The sequence below is a fragment of the Anomaloglossus baeobatrachus genome, chromosome 11, assembly GCF_048569485.1.
Source record: "Anomaloglossus baeobatrachus isolate aAnoBae1 chromosome 11, aAnoBae1.hap1, whole genome shotgun sequence".
NCBI lineage: Eukaryota > Metazoa > Chordata > Amphibia > Anura > Aromobatidae > Anomaloglossus > Anomaloglossus baeobatrachus.
The window spans coordinates 119,337,647-119,363,360 of record NC_134363.1 but is presented as its reverse complement, the minus strand read 5'-3'; the positions used below and the strand labels follow the sequence as shown (position 1 = coordinate 119,363,360).

Below are 25,714 nucleotides of genomic sequence, written 5' to 3'. Positions count from 1 at the left end.
TGGGGCGGGAACTGTCGCGTGCGACATTGCAGCATCGCCTTCCGATGTCGCAACGTGCAAAGCCCGCCTTACTCTGAAGGGTAAAAACAAGAGAAGTTACTCTTCCTAGCCTAAGGTATATTTCACCACTGACAACAGTTAATATTGTTAACATGACCTAAGGGGTAGTTCCCAAATCTGCTATTTGGCAAATAATTGGGGGCAGCATGGTGGCTCAGTGGTTAGCACTGCAGTCTTGCAGCGCTGCGGTCCTGGGCTCGAATCCCACCAAGGACACCATCTCCAAGCAGTTTGTATGTTCTCCCCGTGTTTGCATGGATTTCCTCCAGGTACTCCGGTTTCCTCCCACACTCCAAAGTCATACAGATAGGGAATTTAGATTGTGAGCCCCAATGGGGACAGTGTTCCTGATGTATGTAAAGCGCTGCGGAATATGTTAGCGCTATATAAAAATAAAGATTTGTTTATTTTTTTTTTATAATTACTTGAAAGAAGGTCATGCTGGAGCCTCCGTGTATTGTACCATACTCAATGGTGGTTTGGTCTGCCAGGTCATCCACTGACTCGATGGGGACATCCATTCTTTGCACAGTGAGAAAGGCAGCAAGATTAGCTGTATATGATGATATTATTATTAGGGTGAATGCCCACCTGTAAGAGCAAAATAAAAACAAATGGAAATTTGGTTCAGGTGGGTAACATTATGTCATTTAAGCAATAAATTAAGTCAAAGGCAAATTAGATGAATGTTTAGTTAAAGGAAATCTGTCAGCAGGTTTTTGCTATGTAAGCTGAAGCCAGCATGCTGCAAGGGTTAGCACCTGAAAATTCAGGGATGCCTGTCTTGTCAAGGTCCAATCTGTTGTTTATTTGCTATGTTTGTTTAAGCAGCAGGACTTATCATTGCAGGACTACAATGTCACATGCAAGGCAGCTCAGCTCGCCTCCTGCTGTGATTTACATCTCACTGTCAATGTACAACCTCTATTGAGAGCCTGGTGTGGGCGGGGACAGCTCCCTGGGCTCAGCTACCTGACTAAATGTAAGAGCTCTCATGGTGTTAGATCAGCTGCACACAGTAATCTAAGTGATACATCATTGCATTCAGGATCTCTTTGCCTACATAATGCTGCTCTCAGATGCGGTAGTAAAAACCTGCTGACAGATTCTTTTTAAAATGCATCACTTATCTGCACATTATGTAGAGAAAGGGCTCATTCACGGCACTGCATAATTGTGGACACTAAATTTTCAGATGAAGTGACATTGACCTTGTACGTACAGAATAAAGAAATTGAGTACAACAAATTGCACATTTTTGTTTTTCTTAATATACAACATTTGGGGATTAGTTTATACCATCAATTATCAAAATATAAACACAAATTTGTTTAAATGCATAATAACAAGTTTAAGTTATAAACCATAAGGGTAAGAAATAGAAAAAAGCACATATGATAATCTCCCCCCCAATGAAGGAATAACATATTTCTGCGATACGCACGTTGGGGTGTCCCCCTCTCCCATTTGTGCCACCACCGCCAAGAGCCTGCTTTTCATTAATCATGGGTATGCACTACTTATTTTGGGATATTTCTCATCCATTTTAATTTTCTTCAAGTGTTATGCTAAAAACATCTTATGTGTTACCTATTACAATGGTATGGCATTTTTTAGGAGGTTGACATTTGTAAAACACGCTTTAGTTATTAATATAAGGGACTGAATTATCATTTACCAGTATTAAGGGTGTTTTGTCAGTATTCACTTTCATAGATTATATAGATTATATAGATTACTTGTACTTTATAGGTGAATCTGTACCAACTTGTCTTGTATTTGTTAACCCTTTGTGCTACCAAATTAGTTAACCTCATGGCACAGTGTGGACATTCCTTTCCCCTTTTTTCTATTTCCCTGGTCCATTTTTATACAATATTAAATATTTGCACAAGAAAGATTAAATTTTAATATTTAATGATGCATTGCATTCCTTTTTTCTCCTGTGTTTCCAATTATCAAAAATATGGATGATCTATCGGATTTGTGCGGGCTGACACCTTGCACCCTCAGTGATCAGCCTTTATTATCTCCGGTGGTGGCCGGACGTAGACAATGAATGGAGAGAACAGCACAGCTCTGTGTAATGTCCGGTGGCCGCTGCTAATTTCTACAGAGGGGCTCATAGTCTACTGAATAGGAACTGATACGCAGTTTTCAGCAGCTGCTCCTGAGGACAGGTCATCCACATTTTATGCTCTAACAATCTTTAATAAAAACCTAAAACGCATGGACATTTTTTTCCTCATTAGGTTGTCCAAAGAAATCATAAACTGTAATATATAGGTTCATTTTAAAGAAGGATGTATTTTTCTGTAGTCCATTGCAATATTAATCTCCATGAGAAATCACATATCCACACTGTAAATTAGATAAACCTTCAGAGTGCAATAAAATAAATGTGATTCATACGATCCTGGTGCCGGTGATTTACATCCCCGGGAAAGATATCATCTCTTACCAAACTCCGCTGACACATCGCGTAGACAGAGCTCTGGGTGCGATGGTAGATCCCTGTTGCATAAATCCTCCAACTGGAAACCACAGACTGTTCCCGAGAGAATACTGATTTATTAGGAGATTGCATCGTCCCTGCACACATGGATGAGGACTGTACCATTCATATGGAGTCAAGCTGAAATCAGAGAATACAACACAACATATCAGAGATTAATGGGAAATGACAAGCTCACACTGCCCTCGGCTCATGTTGATGACAAGACTCGGAACCAACATGAAATTGAACAAATCGTCTTTATTCACAAACTTCCAATACGGCACAATTACTGGGAGGCACGACTAATCTTCTCAACTTGCTGCAGCCTGTCTGCCCTCACTGTCTGCACTGGAGCTTGTGTCCTCAGGAGATGTTGAAGTTCACCTGCTCCAACAGCTTCACTCACTCCCAGTTTTCACTCACATACGGTTTTCCGGCTGCTCTACTCCAGCATCTCACCCACTCCTGGTGCATTTAGAGAAAAAAAGGGGAGAGGAGGGCGCAATGAGGAGCACCTGTGGTTTTAAAAACTAAAAGGTTCCTAAATACTGCTCACCTTGCAGAGTTGTGCGCCCCTGCACCAACCCAGTAGTAGGTTCTATTAAATTCCAAGGACAGATTCCACCGCCCTCTCTCCAGCGCTGGTTCTGGAATAGACTTAAGGGTGCTTTAGACGCTGCAACATCGCTAACGATATATCGTCGGGGTCACAGTGTTTGTGACGCACATCCGGCGCCGTTAGTGACATTGCAGCGTGTAACACGTACGAGCGACCTTAAACGATCGCCAAAGAGACAAAAATCGTTGGTTTTGGAAAGGTCATCCAAACACCAAAAATTGTTGTTATCTTGTACATAGCGATGTTGTTCGTCGTTCTTGCGGCATCACACATCGCTATGTGTGACACCGCAGGAGCGACGAACATCTCCTTACCTGCCTCCACCGGCGATGCGGAAGGAAGGAGGTGGGCGGCATGTTACGTCCCACTCATCTCCGCCCCTCCGCTTCTATTGGCCGGCCGCTTAGTGACGCCGCAGTGACGTCGCTATGATGCCGAATGCACCTCCCCCTTGAGGGAGGGATTGTTCGGCGGTCACAGCGACGTCGCTGACTAGGTATGTGCGTGTGACACTGACGTAGCGATAATGTTCGCTACGGCAGCGATCACCACATATCGCTGGAACGATGGGGACGGGTGCTATCAGGCTTAACATCACTAGCAATCGCTAGCGATGTCGCAGCGTGTAAGGTACCCTTTAGTCCGGGTGTCACATGAATCCACACTCTGCAGCTGCTCACCGTCACAGCGGGTACTGTACTCCGTGTAAGCACCCGGCAAACAATAGTTCTATTCCAATTAGGCTTTCCTTACAGCAGCTCCTGCCGAACTTCCCTCAAGGGGAATGTATACATGGAGGACAAAAAAAGGGTCGGTCTCATGGAGCGCTAATGAAAGGAAAAGTTCAGAAGGTTATTTTGAAGCAACAAACCTTTTATTGGTGGTTCCTCAGCCATTGTGGCTATAAGGGACCACCAATAAAAGGATTATTGTTTCAAAAAAACCTTCTGAACTTTTCCTTTCATTAGCGCTCCATGAGACCGACCCTTTTTTTGTCCTCCTGGTGCATTTTGCACTCACACCTGAATGGTTGCCTTATGGTATCATCGCCCACTAGCTTCGTGTCATGGGTGTCACGGGTGACAAACAGTCATGTGGTTTCTGGCCATAGAGGGTCACAGGGTCTGGCTGCACAGAATACTCTCTGACTTTCCATTGTTCCTGCTGTCAGTATTCATTGGTATAGGTAGCTTTCCTGCTGGATTCATCTCTCCCTATTGAACCCAGCAGGAGCTCGCCTTCCACCCAGCTGCTGACCATCAGCATTCTCTTGGTGCTTATGTGGCGCCCTGGACAAGCCAGGACGTCACAGGTACTGCAACAACACACCCTACACCCCGGTTAGGAACATCAAGGTCAGACACAAATCCTTGTTGGCTCCCTCCAGGGGCTGATGTCCACACCAGGCGGGGCGGAGCCAGGCGGTTGGCTCCACCCACCGAGGAGTTCACAGTCCTAGAGGCGGGAAAAGGAAGACAGAGCAGTTTTAGGAGTTGTAGCGTGAGTAAGTAGTAGTGGAGGACTGGCCGTGTCCGGGTACGTGGCCCGGGCACAGAAACAGCAAGGTTGGCAGACGGTGATGACCGTCTGCAGGCAAGGCCGATTGACGCACAACCGTAAGGACCAGGGACGGGCGGTGGCTCGCCGGTACCGGACCGGGGAGCGAAGAGAAGCCAGCACCATCCGGCAGGGCCTACGGACCGCGACCAGGCTAGGAGTCGCCGTAAAACCAGTCATATCAATCAGCGACGGGAACCTCTGGGGTTTCCCAGCAGTAAAGACCCGACTGAAGGCAACCGTCCACACCATGAGGGAGATAAAGCTACCGCCAGAGCTAGAGCTCCCAGGGCCACAGCCTGCGGGCAAAGGAAAGGCTCCCTTAGCCAACATACCGCTGGGGAGCGGGCTATCAGTGGGAAGCCATTGGGGCCGAGAACAGAACACCGGTGCAGGGAGAGACAGTTACCGCCAACTTACCGGGAGTGACCGCCGCAGCCGTCTGTGGGACTCGTCCATCCAGCCATTTGTTTTATCAGAGACTCCGTGTGCGTTACTGGCTGAGTGAGTACCGCCGTGCCGTCTGGCACTGCGCTGCCCCGCGACCCTGCACCTGGCCCAGCCCCGCAACCCACCTTCCGACCTCCACCACCGGGCCCCGGGACCACCAAAACCCCCCCCTACCCATAGAGGGGAGAAAACATCTCAGCTGCTCCCTGTCAACGCTCCCGGGATCCCCGTACAGAGCAGCGGTGGTGTCCCAACCTCACCACAAACCGTGGGTGGTGTCACGGACAATATCCCTAAACCAAACCACCCCTCTCACTCACGGGCGAGGAGCGCCGCTCGAGTCCTCGGGATCCGGCCCACCGCTCGAGCCACCGACCGAGCGAGCAGCAGCAGCAGCTGGACCCGAGCAGTGGGTGAGCGCAGTGTCCCCTCCCCGCCCGTGACAACTTGGCGTCACGAACAGGATCTTACCACTCTGCCGTCTGGTAGAGGTGCGCCTTGTGTCCCACCGGAGGTGTCTGGCCGAAAATTTTCGGAAGCCGCCATATTGGGCGCGAAAAGTCCCCGCTCGAGCATCTTCCCGAGCAGTGGAGGCGCGAAAGCCGAAGCTCCGCCCCTGAAGAGGAGGTGCCGGAAAGACACCAAGGGGGTACGGATGGCGTCTGGCCGCATGTAGCCCGCGGCTATAAAAGCAGGGACGCCAGGACCCTGCGGCCATTTTTCTGGTTCCTGGAAGAGGCCGCTGCTCAAGATGCTGAGTCCGACCGACAACACCGTAGTCCCCGCGCCCGGCACCGCGGCGTGGGTGGAAGTCCGGACCGTCCAGCTAAGCAGCCGTCTACAGGTCCGCATGCAGCTCCTCCTGGAGGAGTGGGAGGCCGACATGGCGGACGTGGTGGCGGCTATAAGGAGATGCGAGGTGGAGGAAGATATGGAGGAGCGGGTAAGAGACCCACGCCCCTGTATTCCCGAGGGATCGGCCATTGCGGCTGAGGGGCCCGGCCTGCACCCGCTCACCCTGCTGCCTCCCCCGCTACCCGCATTAGTTGCTACCGCCCCGCCACTAGGCCCGCTACCCGTCCAACCGGTAGCGGTACCCTGCCCGTCCGCCCAAGCGGACAGACAGCAGCAGAAGCCTGACCCCGTCCCGAGCCGCTCCCTTGGAAGCTACCGAAGACCGTGCCCGATGCCGTACCGATTCCGGCAGGCCGTTCCGTGCAGGAGGGAGCGGAGGTTAAGCGGGAGACGATCCCTGTGCCCATCCCCCACGCCTCGGCTGAGGCCGCGCCGGGTCGCCGCTGTGAGGCGGCACCCCAGGCCATGACACCGCGGGACCTTCCACCCAGAATGCCAGTAGTGGGCAGCGTGAAGGAGGTCTCGTGGGGCCCGACCCGTGCGCCGGGGCCCGCAGTAGCCCCCTATTGGGATAGGGAACAGACCCCGCTGGGCCAGGAAATCGCGGACAGAGAGAGGAGGAAGGCAGAGCTGGTGGCCCGCACGATTAGAGAAAAAGAGAGCCTCCGCAGAGCCACCTTCCGTGTATGGGGCCCGATCTACGAGGGGCAAGTACGGAGATTTGATGTCCGTCGGGGGTACGGATTCATATACGAACTAGGCCTGGAGGCCGAGGTCTTTGTAGCACGTCGGGATGTCAATGCCCATCTGCCGGAGGACCACCCGGGCCGTAACCTGCTCCCAGGAGATCTGGTGCAGTACACACGACACTGCGGGGAGAGGGGCTGGTTTGCCCTAGGCGTCAAGCTGAGGGGTAGCCAGGAGGCCCAGGCACCAGCCCAGCCCCCTTCCCCGGCCGCTGTGCTGTATTTGAAGTAGGGCAGCGGTCCCTCCATTGCACCGTTGTCCCCGTTGGGACCATCAGTACCGTAGTTATATGAGTAAATGAAAAATGAGTAAATCAACTGAACTGTAATCAGATTGACACCGTGATTGAACCGGCCGTTTCCGGCAACTAGTCCCCGTAGGGACTTTCTGCAACCGTTGCGTAAGAAACTTCTTACGGACAAGCCCGAGAACTTGCAGGGCAACCACAAACTTAGTGGAGTGTAAATATATCTGTTGGCTTGATACCGTAACCGCCTCCGGAGAGGCTGATTTGGGAGGATGGGCCTGGAGGAAATGGATGGCCCAGGCCCGCCACTACCGTAACCGGTGGCTATCCTCCGGGGGGTTCAGGGGTTCCCCATGGACGTGGGTCCCCTGAAAGAGACCGTACCCGCTCGGGCAATTTGGTTCTGGACTGGGGCAAGGGGTGCTGCCCACTTCTTAGGGGCAGCATCAGGGCCAGGTTGTTTGGGCGGGGGGAGAGCGGAAGCCGTTACCGTTTAATATAAATTGACTATCGTTTAGTAACGTTGAAGGAAAGTGCCTCCCGTAAAGGGAAGTTTATAAAGAATGCTTATGTTTTATATATGTTTTACCGTTTATTACCTTTTTTCCAGTTGTGAAAATAAAAACGGTGATGGACGAGCAGCCCGCGAACGGTCTGCGTTTAACCAAGGGGGAATGTGGCGCACAGCCATGGATTACCTCTCCATCCACATCTTATATTCATGATCCTTCAGCCTCCTGATGATCCTTGTATACTGGAAGGGGAAACGCGTCGAGGCAATATAGAGCATGTAATTAAAGGGAAGTAACCATTATTTCTTTCCCCTGGATGTATCTTGTTCACCTTTATATGCTTGGCTTATTAAATGTTTATCTGGTTGTCCTTGGACACTGCACTGTTTGCATACACTTTGCCTAGATTGGGGCTGTGCAGTGTCTATTGAGAGAATATATTCATGTTTGTGATGAGTTTTTCCATGCATGATGGCCACAATATATCAGGACAAGGGAGGGAGTAAAGTTACCAACTGATGGAACGGCGCACATTGTGTTCAGTTGTGATTCCCCTCTTTTTGGTTCTGTATAGTTGTTTTCAATTTCTTGGAAGCAATTTGTAGTCTGACACATATAGAAAATTATTATCTTTTTTCTTTTTTTCAATTTTTTGGAAGCATTTTGTAGTCTGACATATATTGAAAATTACCAATATCTTGTATGCATGATTACTAGTGTGTGGCCACCAAGAGTGTAATTAATTAATGTTAATGCTATGTGTGACACCGCAGGAACAACGAACATCTCCTTACCTGCGTCCACCGGTAATGAGGAAGGAAGGAGGTGGGCGGCATGTTTCGGCCGCTCATCTCCGCCCCTCCTCTGCTATTGGACAGCTGCCGTGTGATGTCGCTGTGACGCCGCATGAACCACCCCCTTAGAAAGAAACCATCAGGAGAAATTGCGCAATAAATTTCATGGTGATTTTTTTCCTGTTACCCTTGTGAAAAAAAAAGCTACCTGGTTGAAGTAACAATTTTGTGGTAAAATTTTATTTTTTTATTTTCATGGCTCAACGTTATAAACTTCTGTAAAGCACCTGGGGGTTCAGGGTACTCACCAAACATCAAGATAAATTCCTTGAGGGGCCTAGTTTCCAATATGGGGTCACTTGTGGTGTTTTTTTGCTGTTTACGTACCTTAGGGGTCCTCCAAATACGACATGGTGCCCGCAATCTTTTTCAGCCAAATTTCCTTTCCAAAATTCAAATATTGCTCCTTCCGTTCCAAGCCCTCCCATTTCTCCAAACAAAGGTTTCAGACCACAAGTGAGGTATCACCGCGCTCATAAAAAAGTGGGTAACAAACATTGGGGTCACATTTTTGGAATTACCTCTTGAAAAAGTGAAAAAATTGATGCTAAAGCAACATTTTTGAGAAAAAAATGAAAATTTTCAATGTGACAACGTAACGTTATCAAAATCTGTGAAGTACCTGTGGATCCAAAATGCTCACTATACCCCTAGATAGAAGCCTTAAGGGGTCTAGTTTCCAAAATGGTGTCACTTGTAATGGGTTTCTGCTGTTTAGGTACCTTGGCGGACATGTAAATGCAACATGGTGCCCGCAATCTGTTTCAGCCAAATTTGCTTTCCAAAATTCAAATATTGCTCCTTCTGTTCCGAGCCCTCCCATTTGTCCAAACAAAGGTTTCTGACCACATGTGGGGTATTGGCGCGTTCATAAGAAAGTGGGTAACAAGTTTTGGGGTTCATTTTGTTGTGTTATTTCTTCTAAAAGTGAATAAATTTGGGGTAGAGCAACATTTTAGGTAAAATTTTATTTTTTGCTTTTTTTCATTCCACTTTGCTTTAGTTCCTGTGAAGCACCTGAAGGGTTAATAAACTTCTTGGATGTGGTTTTGAGTACTTTGAGGGGTGCTGTTTTGAGAATGGTGTCACTTTTAGGTATTTTCTGTCACTTAGGCCTCTCAAAGTCACTTCAAATGTGATGTGGTCCCTAAAAAAATGGTTTTGTGAATTTTGTTGAAAAAATGGGAAATTGCTGATGAACTTTGACCCCTTCTAACTTCCTAACCCCAAAACATTTTGTTTCAGAAATTGCGCTAATGTAAAGTGGACATGTGGGAAATGTTATTTATTAACTGTTTTGTGTGACATAACTCTCTGGGTTAAGGGCATAAAAATTAAAAGTTTGAAAATTGCAAAATTTTCAAAATTTTCATCAAATTTCCGATTTTTTCACAAATAAAAGCAAAAAATATCGTTCTAAATTTATAACTATCATGAAGTACAATATGTCACGAAAAAACAATGTCAGAATCACCGGGATCCGTTGAAGCGTTCCAGAGTTATGACCTCATAAAGTGACACTGGTCAGAATTGCAAAAAATGGCCTGGTCATTAAGTACAAAACTGGCTTCGTCCTTAAGGGGTTAAAAAGCTTTCTATTTTCAATGTACGTGTTTTTCTGGTACGTGTTTCAGGGATCACACCATAGTGTGGTCTGTGGGACATCAGTGATGCCAGAAAAAAATGAATGTTTCCGTGCGGAAATCACGGACACGTGTGTGTGCCGCACGGAGACACGGTCAGTGAAATATCACTGATATGTGCGCAGACCTGTTGATTATAATGGGTCTGCACATGTCTGTGATTATGGTACGTATAAAAACTGCAACATACGTACCAAAATAACTGACGTGTGAAACAGGCCTTACTGGACTGCTTGGTGCAGTTTTGATAAAATCCCTGCTATAGGTGTAGTTATTAGTGATGAGCGAGCATGCTTGTCACTACTCGGTACTCGCACGAGTATCACTGTACTCGGGCTGCTCGGCGGGGACCGAGTAATCTCGCGATACTCGTGCTTTACTCGTGGTCTTCATTTCTGCATGTTGGCGCTCTTTTGAGAGCCAGCCCTCATGCAGGGATTGGCTGGCAGACCACTGCAATGCCACAGCCCTGTTAGTTGTGGAATTGCAGTGATTGGCCGGCCTGCACAGCGTCACCGAGCCTTTATATAGGCCGGCGCGCTGTGCTCTGCTCACAGCTATTCTGACAGTGAGTGTAGGGAGAGTGTCGCTGATTCAGGGAAAGCTTTGCGGCCCTTTATAGTTAGTTCCGGAGCAGGGCTGCAAACAGTGTGACCAGAAGTCCTTCTCAGGACTATTCTAGTTGTATACAGGCAGGCAGGGTATAGCCAGGTCGGAGTACAGTAGCAGAGTCCTTCTCAGGACTATTGTTGCTATATACAGGCAGGGTATAGCCAGGTCGGAATACAGGCTAGTGACCAGAAGAGTCCTTGTCAGGACTATTGTAGCAGTATACAGGCAGGCAGGCAGGGTATATATAGCCATTCCTAGTGGTGACCGTATACCAGCCTTCATCATATCTGGGGCTGGTGTACACAGTGTAAAACAGTCCAGATAGTGTCAGACTTCTCAGTAATTGTCGCTCCTAAAAACCAGTTAGGTTCTTATTGCGTCCGTGCTTGCATTTAAAAACAGCACGTGTGTGGCAGTCGGTGGCAGGGTACAGGTGCGCGTTTTGCACAAACTATTATATAACGCACAAGTCTAGTGTATAATACACGTCAGTCAGCAGTGTCTGATAGTGTCAGACTTCTCAGTAATTGTCGCTCCTAAAAACCAGTTAGGTTCTTATTGCGTCCGTGCTTGCATTTAAAAACAGCACGTGTGTGGCAGTCGGTGGCAGGGTACAGGTGCGCGTTTTGCACAAACTATTATATAACGCACAAGTCTAGTGTATAATACACGTCAGTCAGCAGTGTCTGATAGTGTCAGACTTCTCAGTAATTGTCGCTCCTAAAAACCAGTTAGGTTCTTATTGCGTCCGTGCTTGCATTTAAAAACAGCACGTGTGTGGCAGTCGGTGGCAGGGTACAGGTGCGCGTTTTGCACAAACTATTATATAACGCACAAGTCTAGTGTATAATACACGTCAGTCAGCAGTGTCTGATAGTGTCAGACTTCTCAGTAATTGTCGCTCCTAAAAACCAGTTAGGTTCTTATTGCGTCCGTGCTTGCATTTAAAAACAGCACGTGTGTGGCAGTCGGTGGCAGGGTACAGGTGCGCGTTTTGCACAAACTATTATATAACGCACAAGTCTAGTGTATAATACACGTCAGTCAGCAGTGTCTGATAGTGTCAGACTTCTCAGTAATTGTCGCTCCTAAAAACCAGTTAGGTTCTTATTGCGTCCGTGCTTGCATTTAAAAACAGCACGTGTGTGGCAGTCGGTGGCAGGGTACAGGTGCGCGTTTTGCACAAACTATTATATAACGCACAAGTCTAGTGTATAATACACGTCAGTCAGCAGTGTCTGATAGTGTCAGACTTCTCAGTAATTGTCGCTCCTAAAAACCAGTTAGGTTCTTATTGCGTCCGTGCTTGCATTTAAAAACAGCACGTGTGTGGCAGTCGGTGGCAGGGTACAGGTGCGCGTTTTGCACAAACTATTATATAACGCACAAGTCTAGTGTATAATACACGTCAGTCAGCAGTGTCTGATAGTGTCAGACTTCTCAGTAATTGTCGCTCCTAAAAACCAGTTAGGTTCTTATTGCGTCCGTGCTTGCATTTAAAAACAGCACGTGTGTGGCAGTCGGTGGCAGGGTACAGGTGCGCGTTTTGCACAAACTATTATATAACGCACAAGTCTAGTGTATAATACACGTCAGTCAGCAGTGTCTGATAGTGTCAGACTTCTCAGTAATTGTCGCTCCTAAAAACCAGTTAGGTTCTTATTGCGTCCGTGCTTGCATTTAAAAACAGCACGTGTGTGGCAGTCGGTGGCAGGGTACAGGTGCGCGTTTTGCACAAACTATTATATAACGCACAAGTCTAGTGTATAATACACGTCAGTCAGCAGTGTCTGATAGTGTCAGACTTCTCAGTAATTGTCGCTCCTAAAAACCAGTTAGGTTCTTATTGCGTCCGTGCTTGCATTTAAAAACAGCACGTGTGTGGCAGTCGGTGTCAGGGTACAGGTGCGCGTTTTGCACAAACTATTATATAACGCACAAGTCTAGTGTATAATACACGTCAGTCAGCAGTGTCTGATAGTGTCAGACTTCTCAGTAATTGTCGCTCCTAAAAACCAGTTAGGTTCTTATTGCGTCCGTGCTTGCATTTAAAAACAGCACGTGTGTGGCAGTCGGTGGCAGGGTACAGGTGCGCGTTTTGCACAAACTATTATATAACGCACAAGTCTAGTGTATAATACACGTCAGTCAGCAGTGTCTGATAGTGTCAGACTTCTCAGTAATTGTCGCTCCTAAAAACCAGTTAGGTTCTTATTGCGTCCGTGCTTGCATTTAAAAACAGCACGTGTGTGGCAGTCGGTGGCAGGGTACAGGTGCGCGTTTTGCACAAACTATTATATAACGCACAAGTCTAGTGTATAATACACGTCAGTCAGCAGTGTCTGATAGTGTCAGACTTCTCAGTAATTGTCGCTCCTAAAAACCAGTTAGGTTCTTATTGCGTCCGTGCTTGCATTTAAAAACAGCACGTGTGTGGCAGTCGGTGTCAGGGTACAGGTGCGCGTTTTGCACAAACTATTATATAACGCACAAGTCTAGTGTATAATACACGTCAGTCAGCAGTGTCTGATAGTGTCAGACTTCTCAGTAATTGTCGCTCCTAAAAACCAGTTAGGTTCTTATTGCGTCCGTGCTTGCATTTAAAAACAGCACGTGTGTGGCAGTCGGTGGCAGGGTACAGGTGCGCGTTTTGCACAAACTATTATATAACGCACAAGTCTAGTGTATAATACACGTCAGTCAGCAGTGTCTGATAGTGTCAGACTTCTCAGTAATTGTCGCTCCTAAAAACCAGTTAGGTTCTTATTGCGTCCGTGCTTGCATTTAAAAACAGCACGTGTGTGGCAGTCGGTGGCAGCGTCAGGCTCCACGTTGTCCCTGGATAGAGACGTGCATGAGGGCCTCAAAACATTGTTCCCATTGCAAAGGAGTGGGTCTCCTGTCGTTGTAATGTCCATTCTGCAAAGAATGGGCGAAAAAATTTACCACTGGGGGTATACCTGAAACAAAGGCCTAAGTATTGCAATTTGTAACGGTCATCATCATGGTGGCGCATGAGGAGAAGGAGGAGCAGTCCAGCGATTAGCCAAACTCCAGAAGTGTGTACCCATGGGTGAGTGGAGGTACATGGCAAACTTTAAATTCCGCTCTCATTTGCTGGTGGTGTGGTGAAGTCTGGCCCAATCCAACCCTTGTTCATCTTGATCAGAGTCAGCTTGTCAGCATTTTCAGTTGACAGGCGGGTGCGTTTATCTGTAATGATTCCACCTGCGGCACTAAAAACACGCTCTGACAAAACGCTAGCAGCAGGGCAGGCCAGGCCTTCCAAGGCGTAGAGAGCCAATTCATGCCACGTGTCCAGCTTGGATACCCAATAATTGTAAGGCACAGAGGAATGTCGGAGTACAGTTGTTCGATCTGCAAGGTACTCCTTCAGCATCTGGGCAAACTTAGGATTTCTTGTGGCACTACCCCGCACCTCAGGGGCTGTGGTACGTGAGGGGCTGAGAAAACTGTCACACATCTTAAAGACTGTTCCCCTACCTCTGGCGGATTGGACTTGTGCCTCTCTCGGCTGTACGCCTCGGTTGTCCACTGATTCATGACCTATGCCGCTAGCGTTTTGTGAGGGGAATGCTTTGCCTACTTCCGTGACTATGGCCTTCTGGAACTGCTGCATTTTGCCTGACCTCTCCGCCTCGGGAATAAGAGACATAAAGTTCTCCTTTTAGCGTGGGTCTAACAGTGTTACCAACCAGTAATGATTGTCGGCCAAGATGTTCTTAACGCGAGGGTCACGAGACAGGCAGCTTACCATAAAGTCAGCCATGTGTGCCAGACTCTTAACAGCCATCACTTCAGTATCCTGACCGACACGATGACTGAACATGCTGTCCTCCTCCTCCTCATCATCTACCCTGTCCTCTGGCCAGCCACGCTGAACCGAGGATATGACTGCATGTCATATCCTCAATTTGGCCAGAGAGTTGCTCCATGTCTTCATCCTCCTCCTCGTCATAGTCCTCCACTGCACGTTGTGATGAGACGAGGCTGGGCTGTGTGTTATCATCACCCACACCCACTACTGTTTCTTGCTGAAACTCATCGCGCTCCGCCTGCAATGCATCATGTTTGTTTTCTGAGCAGAGACCATTTTAGAAGGCAGAGAAGCGGTATGGTGACGCTAATAATGTCGTCATCGCCGCTCACCATCTTGTTGTAGTCCTCAAAGTTTTGGCGGATGGTGCATAGGTCGGACATCCATCTCCACTCCTCAGGTGTTATGTGTGGAGTTTGACCCATTTCCCGACGGCTTAGGTGATGCAGGTACTCAACAACTGCCCTCTTCTGCTCACATATCCTGACCAACATGTGCAGAGTTGAATTCCAACGCGTGGGGACATCACACACCAGTCTGTGTGCCGGAAGATGCAAACGGCGTCTTAAGGCGGCAAGGCCGGCTGAAGCAGTAGGTGACTTTCGAAAATGTGCAGACAGGCGGCGAACTTTTACCAGCAGATCAGACAGCTCTGACTATGACTTTAGAAACCGCTGAACCTCGAGGTTGAGCACATGGGCCAAGCATGGAACATGTGTCAGCTGGCCTCGCCTCAAAGCCGCCACCAGGTTCCGGCCATTGTCACACACCACCTTTCCTGGCTTTAGGTTCAGAGTTGTGAGCCAGTGATCTGCCTGCTGTTTCAGAGCTGTCCACACCTCTTCTGCATTGTGGGGTTTGTCACCTATGCAGATTAGCTTCAGCACTGCCTGTTGCCGCTTCGCCGAGGCAGTGCTGCAGTGCTTCTGTGTCGCCCTGGACAAGCCAGGGGCCACAGAGCACAACACTTAAACACCCCACACTCCCTGCAGGCATATCATAGTCAAAACACAAAATCCTTGTTGCCTTCCCCAGGGGCTGTTGTCCACACCAGGGTGTGGAGCCAGGCGGTTGGTCTCCACCCACCGAGGAGGAGGGAAAACACAGGCAGTGAGAGTTAAGCTAAGGAAGTGGAAGGAGGAAAGTAGTAGAGAGGAGAAAAGTGACAGCAAAGAGCCTGAAGTTGGTCCGGGTGTGTGGCCTGGACAGGACAGCAAGGTTGGCAGGATGTGGTGACCGTCTGCAGTGGAGGCCGATTGGAGTCTGCCGTAAGGACCGTGGACGGGTGGTGACCCGGCCGTACCGGACCGGTATACAAAGCGAAGCCAGCACCATTGGCAGAGGACTTTCGGATCCCGGCAAGGCTTGGTGTCGCCGTGAATTTGCCAAATCCGTTATTGAAGGGGACCTCAGGGTTTCCAAACAGCCAAGTCCAGATAGAAGGCAACCGTACAACCGTGAAGGGGAGACACAGCCACCGGCAAGGGCAACCGTCTCCCAGGGCCAGCGCCTGTGGGCAAAAGGGGCTCCTCCGGCCCATATCCAGGTCAGGGAGCGGGTTACCGTTGGGAAACCATCACTACCAACACTTAACTTCGGTGCAGGGAGAGACAGTCATCACTAACCTGCAGGGAGGAACAACCGCAGCCGTCCGAGTGACCTGTCCATCCAGCCACTTGTTTTACCCTGAACTGTGTCATCATCATTGGGCTGAGTGAGTACCTCCGTGCCGTGCGGCACAGCGCTGCCCCTGCGACCATGCACTTCATCAGGCCCCGCAACCCGCCTGTCATCCATCTCTACCCCATCACCAGGCCCCGGGACAACCAACCCCCCTACCCACGTAGGGGAGAAATAACAACAAAGCTGCTCCCTGTCACAGGCTCCCGGGATCCCCGTCCAGAGCAGCGGTGGTGTCCACACAATCACCACAACCGTGGGTGGCGTCACGGACAATATCCCCAAAACCCAAACCACCCCTTTTCACTCACGGGCGAGTAGCGCCGCTCGAGTCCCCGGGATCCGGCCATCGCTCGAGCCAACGAGCAGCAGCAGCCGTAGAGCTGCGTCAGCCGGACCCGAGCAGTGGGAGAGCGCACCGTCCCCTCCTCCGCCAGCGACACTTACAGCTTGGGACTGGTGTGGAGGGTAAAGTGGATCAGGATGCGCAGGAGGAGGAGGAGGCTGAGGAGCATGACATTCCGGAGCTGTAGAGTGTGTGTGAAACCCTGACTGAGGTAGGGCCTGCAAAACTTGGTGTGTGAAGGACGTATTCCGTCCCTCGCTCAGACTGGGTCCCAGCTTGCACAATATTAACCCAGTGTGACGTCAACGAGATGTAGCGGCCTTGCCCACATGCACTTGTCCACGTGTCTGTGGTTAGGTGGACTTTGGCTGAAACAGCGTTGTTCCGGGCACGTGTGATGTTTTGTGACACGTGGTTAGTTATGCAATGCGGGGACGGCACACAGGGAGAAATAGTGGCGGCTGTGGACCGAGTAACGTGGGACAGCTGCCACCATCAGTTCGCGGAATGCTTCTGTCTCAACCAGCCTAAAAGGCAACATTTCCAGCGCAAGCAGTCGCGAAATGTTAGCATTTAGAACTGTGGCATGTGGGGTGTTGGCAGTGTATTTGCGCCTGCGCTCAAAGGTTTGCTGAATGGATAACTGAACGTTGCGCTGGGACAAGGACGTGCTTGATGATGGTGTTCTTTCTGCGTAGGCAACTGCAGGTGCAGGAGTGGAGGAGGCTTGTTCGCAGGCAGCATGGACAGGGGATTGGCTCGCATGCACAACCAGCGAAGACGTAGCAGTGACATCAGCAAGCACTGCTCCTCGACTCTGTTGTACTTCCCACAAAGTCGGGTGCTTGGCTGACATGTGCCTGATCATGCTGGTGGTGGTCAGGCTGCTAGTTTTGGTACCCCTGCTGATGCTGGCATGGCAGGTGTTGCAAATGGCCTTTTTAGAATCATCTGGAGCCAACTTAAAAAACTGCCAGTGTCAGAGTTCCTGGTTTTCCAGTTTTCTTTTGAAAGAGCTTGCCCTTTGTTAACATGGAGTTTTCTGTTATGTTGCCCTACTTCCTGTCCATCTGTTTAAAAGCCGCCCCTAAAGCTTAGTCCAGTGCCTGAGTATACTGCTTCCTGTGTGCTCCTGCCCTGCTGCTTTTGGTTCCTGATTGTTATTCGGATCCTCTTGGAAAACAACCGACACCGACTCTGGACTTCATCTGGTATCATCTAGCTGTACCTGGACTCCGTTTGCCGTCTTTGGTCGGAACTTCTGCCCGGTTCCTTCCGTTTAATACCACTCTGGACTCACATCACGTACAGACATTTTTCGACTTACCTATTGCCCTTTTGTGTCCCGGCTGCTGCGCATTTAGGGCTTCTGGGGTGATTGCCAGACAGTCCCTGTATAGGGGTTTGCTGTTGGTGGTCTCCCTGGGGGAGTCCGGTGCGCGGTACCGGGAATTCCCTTTCGCTCAGTCCCTGGAAGGTATTTCCTGTATTTATGTTCTACTGTGTTTTTGTTCCGTTTATGTACATATTTGCTGGTTGCATATTATAAATGTCTTGCACCAAGAACTCGTCTCTGGTTGTCATTGCCCTAACGCAATCGAAATCCTCAATACATACAATAGTATTACAGCCAGACTCGGGAAGACCTAACATTTGTACAGGCACCTTGTGTCGTGTTGTTCCGGGGAACAGTTGACTGACGTCTGCCTGGGGCCACCACTCTGCTTCTTACTGCCTGTTGTGATGCTACGCCTCCCTCCCCCTGTGCACTGCTGTCCTCGCTCTGCATATCCTCCTGCCAGGTTGGGTCAGTTACTGGATCATCCACCACGTCGTCTTCCTCTTCCGCACCCTGCTCCTCCTCCTGACTTCCTGACAATTGTGTCTCATCATCGGCCACCCCTTGTTGAGACACGTTGCCAACTTCGTGAGAACGTGGCTGCTCAAATATTTGTGCATCTGTACATACAATCTCGTCATGGCCCACTTCAACAGGAGCTGGCGAGAGGCCAGAATTTGTGAATGGAAACGTGAACGAACAGCTATTCCGAGTGTCCAAGTGTGGGATCAGTAATGTCCGTGGACGTGTACTCGGCCTGGTGGTAGGAAGGAGGATCAGGTTCTGAAATGTGCGGTGCAGTATCACGGCTACTGACACTTGACCGTGTGGAAGACAGAGTGTTTGTGGTGGTGCCAATCTGACTGGAAGCATTATCCGCTATCCAACTAACAACCTGTTGACACTGGTCTTGGTTCAAGAGGGGTGTACTGCTGCGGTCCCCAAGAATTTGGGACAGGACGTGCGAGCGACTAGATGTGGCCCTTTGTTGTGGCGAAATTAGAGCTTGCACACAACCTCGGTGTCTGCCTGCACCACCATCACGTCCACTTCCTTGTTCGTTGACAACGCCCTTGCGCATTTTGCAATGCTGTGCTGATGTGTATTCACTAGACTTGTGTGTTATATCCAAGTTTGTGCAAAACTCACACAAATGCAGCGGAAAGCTGCCACCAACAGGCACACACGTGCGGTTTTTAAATGCAAGCACGGAGGCACTAAGAACCTAACAGGTCTCTATCCAGGGACAACGTAGAGCCTCCCAATGTTTGGCTTCCCTGCCTAAGGGCTATACTATAATACACCCACTTCCTTCCAATGGGCACTTCAGGTTTACAGGCCTTCATGCACGTCTCTATCCAGGGACAACGTGGAGCCTCCCAATGTTTGGCTTCCCTGCCTAAGGGCTATACTATAATACACCCACTTCCTTCCAATGGGCACTTCAGGTTTACAGGCCTTCATGCACGTCTCTATCCAGGGACAACGTGGAGCCTCCCAATGTTTGGCTTCCCTGCCTAAGGGCTATACTATAATACACCCACTTCCTTCCAATGGGCACTTCAGGTTTACAGGCCTTCATGCACGTCTCTATCCAGGGACAACGTGGAGCCTCCCAATGTTTGGCTTCCCTGCCTAAGGGCTATACTATAATACACCCACTTCCTTCCAATGGGCACTTCAGGTTTACAGGCCTTCATGCACGTCTCTATCCAGGGACAACGTGGAGCCTCCCAATGTTTGGCTTCCCTGCCTAAGGGCTATACTATAATACACCCACTTCCTTCCAATGGGCACTTCAGGTTTACAGGCCTTCATGCACGTCTCTATCCAGGGACAACGTGGAGCCTCCCAATGTTTGGCTTCCCTGCCTAAGGGCTATACTATAATACACCCACTTCCTTCCAATGGGCACTTCAGGTTTACAGGCCTTCATGCACGTCTCTATCCAGGGACAACGTGGAGCCTCCCAATGTTTGGCTTCCCTGCCTAAGGGCTATACTATAATACACCCACTTCCTTCCAATGGGCACTTCAGGTTTACAGGCCTTCATGCACGTCTCTATCCAGGGACAACGTGGAGCCTCCCAATGTTTGGCTTCCCTGCCTAAGGGCTATACTATAATACACCCACTTCCTTCCAATGGGCACTTCAGGTTTACAGGCCTTCATGCACGTCTCTATCCAGGGACAACGTGGAGCCTCCCAATGTTTGGCTTCCCTGCCTAAGGGCTATACTATAATACACCCACTTCCTTCCAATGGGCACTTCAGGTTTACAGGCCTTCATGCACGTCTCTATCCAGGGACAACGTGGAGCCTCCCAATGTTTGGCTTCCCTGCCTAAGGGCTATACTATAATACACCCACTTCCTTCCAATGGGCACTTCAGGTTTACAGGCCCTCATGCACGTCTGTATGCAGGGGCATTGGTGAACCTCACAATTTAGGACTGCCCTGGCAAAGGAAAATACTACAAAGACTCACTTCCTCAAAATGGGCACATTAGACTCAAGAGGCCTTCATGTACGTCTCTTCTCAGGGACATCGGAGTGCCACACAATGTTTTCACGTAAAATCTTTCATGTATTGATCTCAAAAAGTAACATACACCAGCTCTATCTCACTATTGGGTATGTGCCCTTAACATTTCCGCCATGAAAAATCATTTTGGGGTCATTTTGGAAGGTTTTCTGGTGAGTCCGTAAAAATGGCGTAAAACGCGGACAAAATTGTTCACAGCTGTGACTTTTGAGTGATAAATGCTTCAAGGGGTCTTCCCCATGCTGTTGCCATGTCATTTGAGCACTCTTCTGAGACTTTTGTGACATTTTTAGGGTTTCTCCATGCTGCCGGGAGGTCATTTCACAAAAATACTCGGGTCTCCCATAGGATAACATTGGGCTCGTTGCTCGGGCCGAGTACACGAGTATCTTGGGAGGCTCGGCCCGAGCTTCGAGCACCCGAGCTTTTTAGTACTCGCTCATCACTAGTAGTTATGCTATGAATGCTGAGCAGTGTACAACCCCGTCCACATGCCTGATTGGCACCTTTCTGTGTGCACTGTCAGCATGCTGCCAATCAGTGGTTGGGGGCAGGGTTACCCAAATTAGCTGAACTACCTGGTACATGACACCTAGTCCTGCAGTGATCATCTCCTGCTGATAAAACACCGATTGTATTGAAACTATAGCAAGCTGCTGAGTCGGTGACGCATTTCTGGAATCAGATTCTATGCCTGTACATTATCCTGCTTTCAGATTCATCAGCAAAACCTTCTGATAGATTCCCTCTCTGCTCACAGATTGCCTTTAACTATATTCTTTATATATAAGCTGACGAGCAGGGCCCTCACTCCTCCTGGTATCTTAATTTTGTTATTTTGTATTGTCTCATATCGTCTGTACATGTCCCCTCTGAATTCTAAAGCGCTGTGGAAGAATATGTTGGCGCTATAGAAATAAGACATTATTATTATGTGTGAATATATGCCATAAAGGGCATACAAATTCAAAGTTTGAAATTTGCAAACTTTCAAAATATTTATCAAATTTAAGGTGATTTCATTAATAAAGCTAATTTAATTGACCTTAATATAACAGTAACATAAAGTGCAATGTGTCCCGAAAAAAACAGGGTCAGACTTAATGAATGGGTCTTGGTAATTATGGTATTTAGGGCCAAAAGTGACTAGAGCCTTAATGGGGTGAATATACATATTATATATATATATATATATATATATATATATATATATATATATATATATATCTCACATACACTTTCAAGCTGCCATTTTTCTGTTGAGATATAGATAATATATTCATTTGTTAACTCAATTTTCCTTCTACATTTCATCCAGACTGAGTGCGTTATTGTGTAATTACATGTTTAGACGCGTGTATTGGTGTCAAGGTCTTTTAGGTCATAAAATCAGTTGGTATTGGTATTGTTTACTTGTCTTAAATATAATGTCTCATATCTGTACAGATAATTGTGCAGCCTTACAATGCTTAATTAGTGAGCTGCCAGGGAATGCAAGCATGGTTAATTAGCATTATGATTTTAGTGAAGCATAGTGACATTCCACCAATTATGCATCCCAAGGTGACTGCATCTCATCAGCCCACACACTCCGCACACTGCAAAATCACTGACTGCAATGGGGGAAGAAAAAAACAGATCTGCCAAAGGTGCCTTATTATGCTTGGTTTACCCCCAAGCACTGCTTATAAATGTCGATGGACAACTGGTCATGGAGTGTATGACAACATAACCTTATGCTAAACCAACAAACTGTCAAAATTGTCTATTGCTTAATGTTCTCAATTGTATGGAAAATAGAAATATTTAATACCGCCTGACCTCTGCATAATCTGAACTAGAAAATTCTTAATTGTCTTTGTTCCATTTTTTTTGCTGCATGCGGGGAACCCTTGTGGTGGCACCTGGGATTCCCAGGTACATTGTGTCTGTTGTCAAATGCTACCTTCATGAGGTGCTATGTTCCTAATGCTTTTAGTAAGATGTCATGCAATGTAGTGTATCATGCAGTATTTTTTTCCCATTAAGTTGCCATATTACTGATCCATACAAAATGAATCTATAATATCGTTACTGTATATAAAGCCTTCAAATTAAATCTGTCTTTTATGATTATGTTATAAAGGTATGAAATTCTTTGGTGCTTTTTAATATATATTTGCAGTGGTTGATATTCTTTATTTGATACCGATCTTTAAAACACCTACATAGGCATAGATTAAAAATATAACATTTCAGTTGCCTGTTGTCACCACTAGAGGGAGCCGAGAAGCTGACTGAATACTGTGTCCTCATTAATTTTATTGTGTAAACCTGTATGCCAGACCTGGGGAAAGTGCAGCCTGTGGGCCATCTCCTACCACGGACCACACCATGCAGCCTCATTCACCCACCTGACATCTCAATTTCACCACTATCTGCATCTTTAGGCTCCAAACAGCGGTGAAAACAATGGTGGAAGAAGGAGCCGCCAGCTCCTTCTTCCACCAATCAGTGTGTGTGACTGAGACAGCAGATGTGATGGCGTCACTACATCACGCCTGCTGTACAGCGCATCAGTGCACAAAGCAAAGAACCGAGTAGAGCGAGGGGGGAATGGGAGCGAGGTGAGTACATGTGCGTTTTTTATATGTGTGTGAGATGTGTGCCTATATAGTTGGATAGGTGACGGCTCATACTGAATTTAGAAAGGCTATGTGAGAATTTATACTGTATATATGGGGCTATGTGAGGGCTCATACTATATATAGGGGACTATGTGGGGGCTCATATTGTATATGGGGACTAGGTGGGGGCTTATATTGTTTTTAGGGAGGCTCATACTTTATGTAGGGGGTGTGGAGGCACATGCTGCATATAGGGAGGCTATGTGGGGCTCATATTATATTTAGGAGGCTGTGTGTGGGCTCATATTTTATTTAGAGGGGCTGTGTATGAGCTCACACTGTATATAGGGAGGCTCACACTGTATGTAGGGGGGTGTTTGGGGGCTCATGCTGTATATAGGGGGAACTGTGTTTGGGCTCATACTGTATATAGGGGGTGTATGTGTCTGATACTGTATATAGGGGGCTATGTGTGAACCCATACTAAATATAGATGGGCTGTGTGTGGGCTCATATGGCATATAGGGAGTGTCAGTATACTTCATTATGTTAAATGTGAACTGATGCAATTATTAATATAAAATAATATTTTTTATGAATATGTTCATATTGATATTAAGCAAAATTAATTTTAGCATATTGCTTCGGCACATCACAAAAATCATGGTCTCGCATGTGGCTCCTCAGGATAATGTATTGCCCCTCCCTGCTGTATCCTATACTGAAGGTGCAGGTTCCTCTGCTCTCTTGCCTCCACAGTGCAGACAACTCACTTTTAGGTTTCCATTGTTCTCCTGAGTTCCCGGATTAGTGGGCTTAGAATGGTCATTGGCCTTCTCCATCCCACCAGGCTACAGGTTGGAAAAAGTCTCGGGAAAGCTGGGTCAGCCCGAAGAGTGGGTCTGAAAGCTTAGACCAGCCCAGGTGATGTGTGTGGGAAGCAGGAATATTGGCTGATAAGTAGGGAACCTGGATAGTTATGGACCTGGGGAAGCAGATAGGCCAGCTAGTTAAAATCCAAAAGATGTATAGAGGGAGCCTTCCAGCAGCTGCAGTACACTACTCCATGCTTCTTTGTTTCTAGTGTGGTGCCCCTGAGCCTTCAGTCACCACAGGGTACTGCACCTCACCAGAGGTGCAGTATTCATCCCGGGTATGGAGGAGGTCATTGCCGGTAAAACACCACAATCCACCACAATACACAGTTAGATGCCCCCTCATTGGAGGGCGGCCATCACTAATGTAGTGGACCCATTGCTCACTAGTTCAGGAACCTGGGAGGGGGGGAGCTTGACACAGGGGAGCAAGGCGACAAACATACACTCAGAAAGTCTAGCAAAGACACGGAACAAGTGAGACGTAGGAGAACACGGTCGCTGAGGGGAGAGCTGTGCCATAGCTCCCTTAGAACCGAGCGCACACTTCAGGGTGCGGAACCCTAGGCTGGTGGGCACTTCTCATCCCGCCAGCAGAATCCGTCGGGCAGAAGATTTCAAGTCTTCTGGCCCACCTAAAGCACCCAGCGCACAGCAGCATATAGAGCCAGGAGTTGTGACCAAAAAGGGACGGCACCAACTACAGACTCACGCTGCCTGCTATACAGAACAGGAACAGGGTCCGTTCAAGTACTCGGGTCCCCGTGTGGCTTCATGCCGCAGGGACTCACATCACACAGCACAGAGAGGAAGGACTCACAGACAGAAACACCGGTTCTGGACTCCAAACATTCCGGGATCGGTTGGAGCCCATCACAGTGGAGTCTGGCAGTCCAAAGGCGGTGACATTTCAGTGAGTAAAGAACTTAACCCCTTCAGCCCCCGGGCACTTTCCGTTTTTGTTTTTTGCTCCCCTTCTTCTGAGAGCCGTAACTATTTAATTTTTCCGTCAATCTTGCCATATGAGGGCTTGTTTTTTGTGGGACAAGTTGTACTTTTAAATGAAACCATAAGTTTGACCATATGGTGTACTAGAAAACAGCAAAAAAATTCCAAGTGTGGAAAAATTGCAAAAAAAAGTGTGATGGCACAATAGTTTTTGGGATGTTTTATTCACGGTGTTCACTATATGGTAAAAATGATGTGTGGGTATGATGCCTGAGGTCGGTGCGAGTTTGTAGAAACATGTATAGGTTTAGTTGTATCTAAGGGGTTAAAAAATATTCACAAGCTTGTCCAATAAAAGTGGCGCACGTTTTGCGCCATGTTCCGAAACCCATAGCGTTCTCATTTTTTGGGATCTATGGCTCAGTGACAGTTTATTTTTTGCGTCTCTAGCTGACGTTTCTAATGGTTCCATTTTTGCGCAGATGCTATGTTTTGATCACCTCTTATTGCATTTTGCGTAAAACTTGCGGCGACCAAAAAACATAATTTGGGCGTTTGAAATGTTTTTGCCGCTACGCCGTTTACTGATCAGATTAATTGATTTTATATTTTGATAGATCGGGCATTTCTGAACGCGGCAATACGAAATATGTGTATATATTTTTTTTTAACCCTTTAAATTTCAATGGGGTGAAAGGGGGTGATTTAAACTTTTAGGTTTTTTTAAATTTTTTAAAACTTTTTTTTTTTTAATTTTACTAGTCCCCCTAGAGGCTATAGCGATCAGCAATCCGATCGCTCTGATCTATCTGCTGATCACAGCTATATAGCTGTAAACAGCAGATACGGTAACTTCCTGCTTCACTGGCCTCCAGGCCGAGTGAA

The 25,714-nt window shown here is 47.9% G+C and overlaps 1 protein-coding gene across 2 annotated transcripts in view; it reads right to left on the bottom strand.

The window, feature by feature from the left end:
• Positions 1–25,714, bottom strand: part of GRIK4 (glutamate ionotropic receptor kainate type subunit 4) — a 564,520-nt gene that overhangs the window by 25,838 nt on the left and 512,968 nt on the right. For both annotated transcript variants that reach the window (XM_075328388.1, XM_075328389.1), the window contains exons 15-16: positions 2,522–2,695; positions 486–651 (exon numbers count right to left, since the gene is read on the bottom strand). In XM_075328388.1, coding sequence (XP_075184503.1) covers positions 486–651; positions 2,522–2,695 — 340 coding nt within the window. The remainder of the gene's footprint in view (positions 1–485; positions 652–2,521; positions 2,696–25,714) is intronic.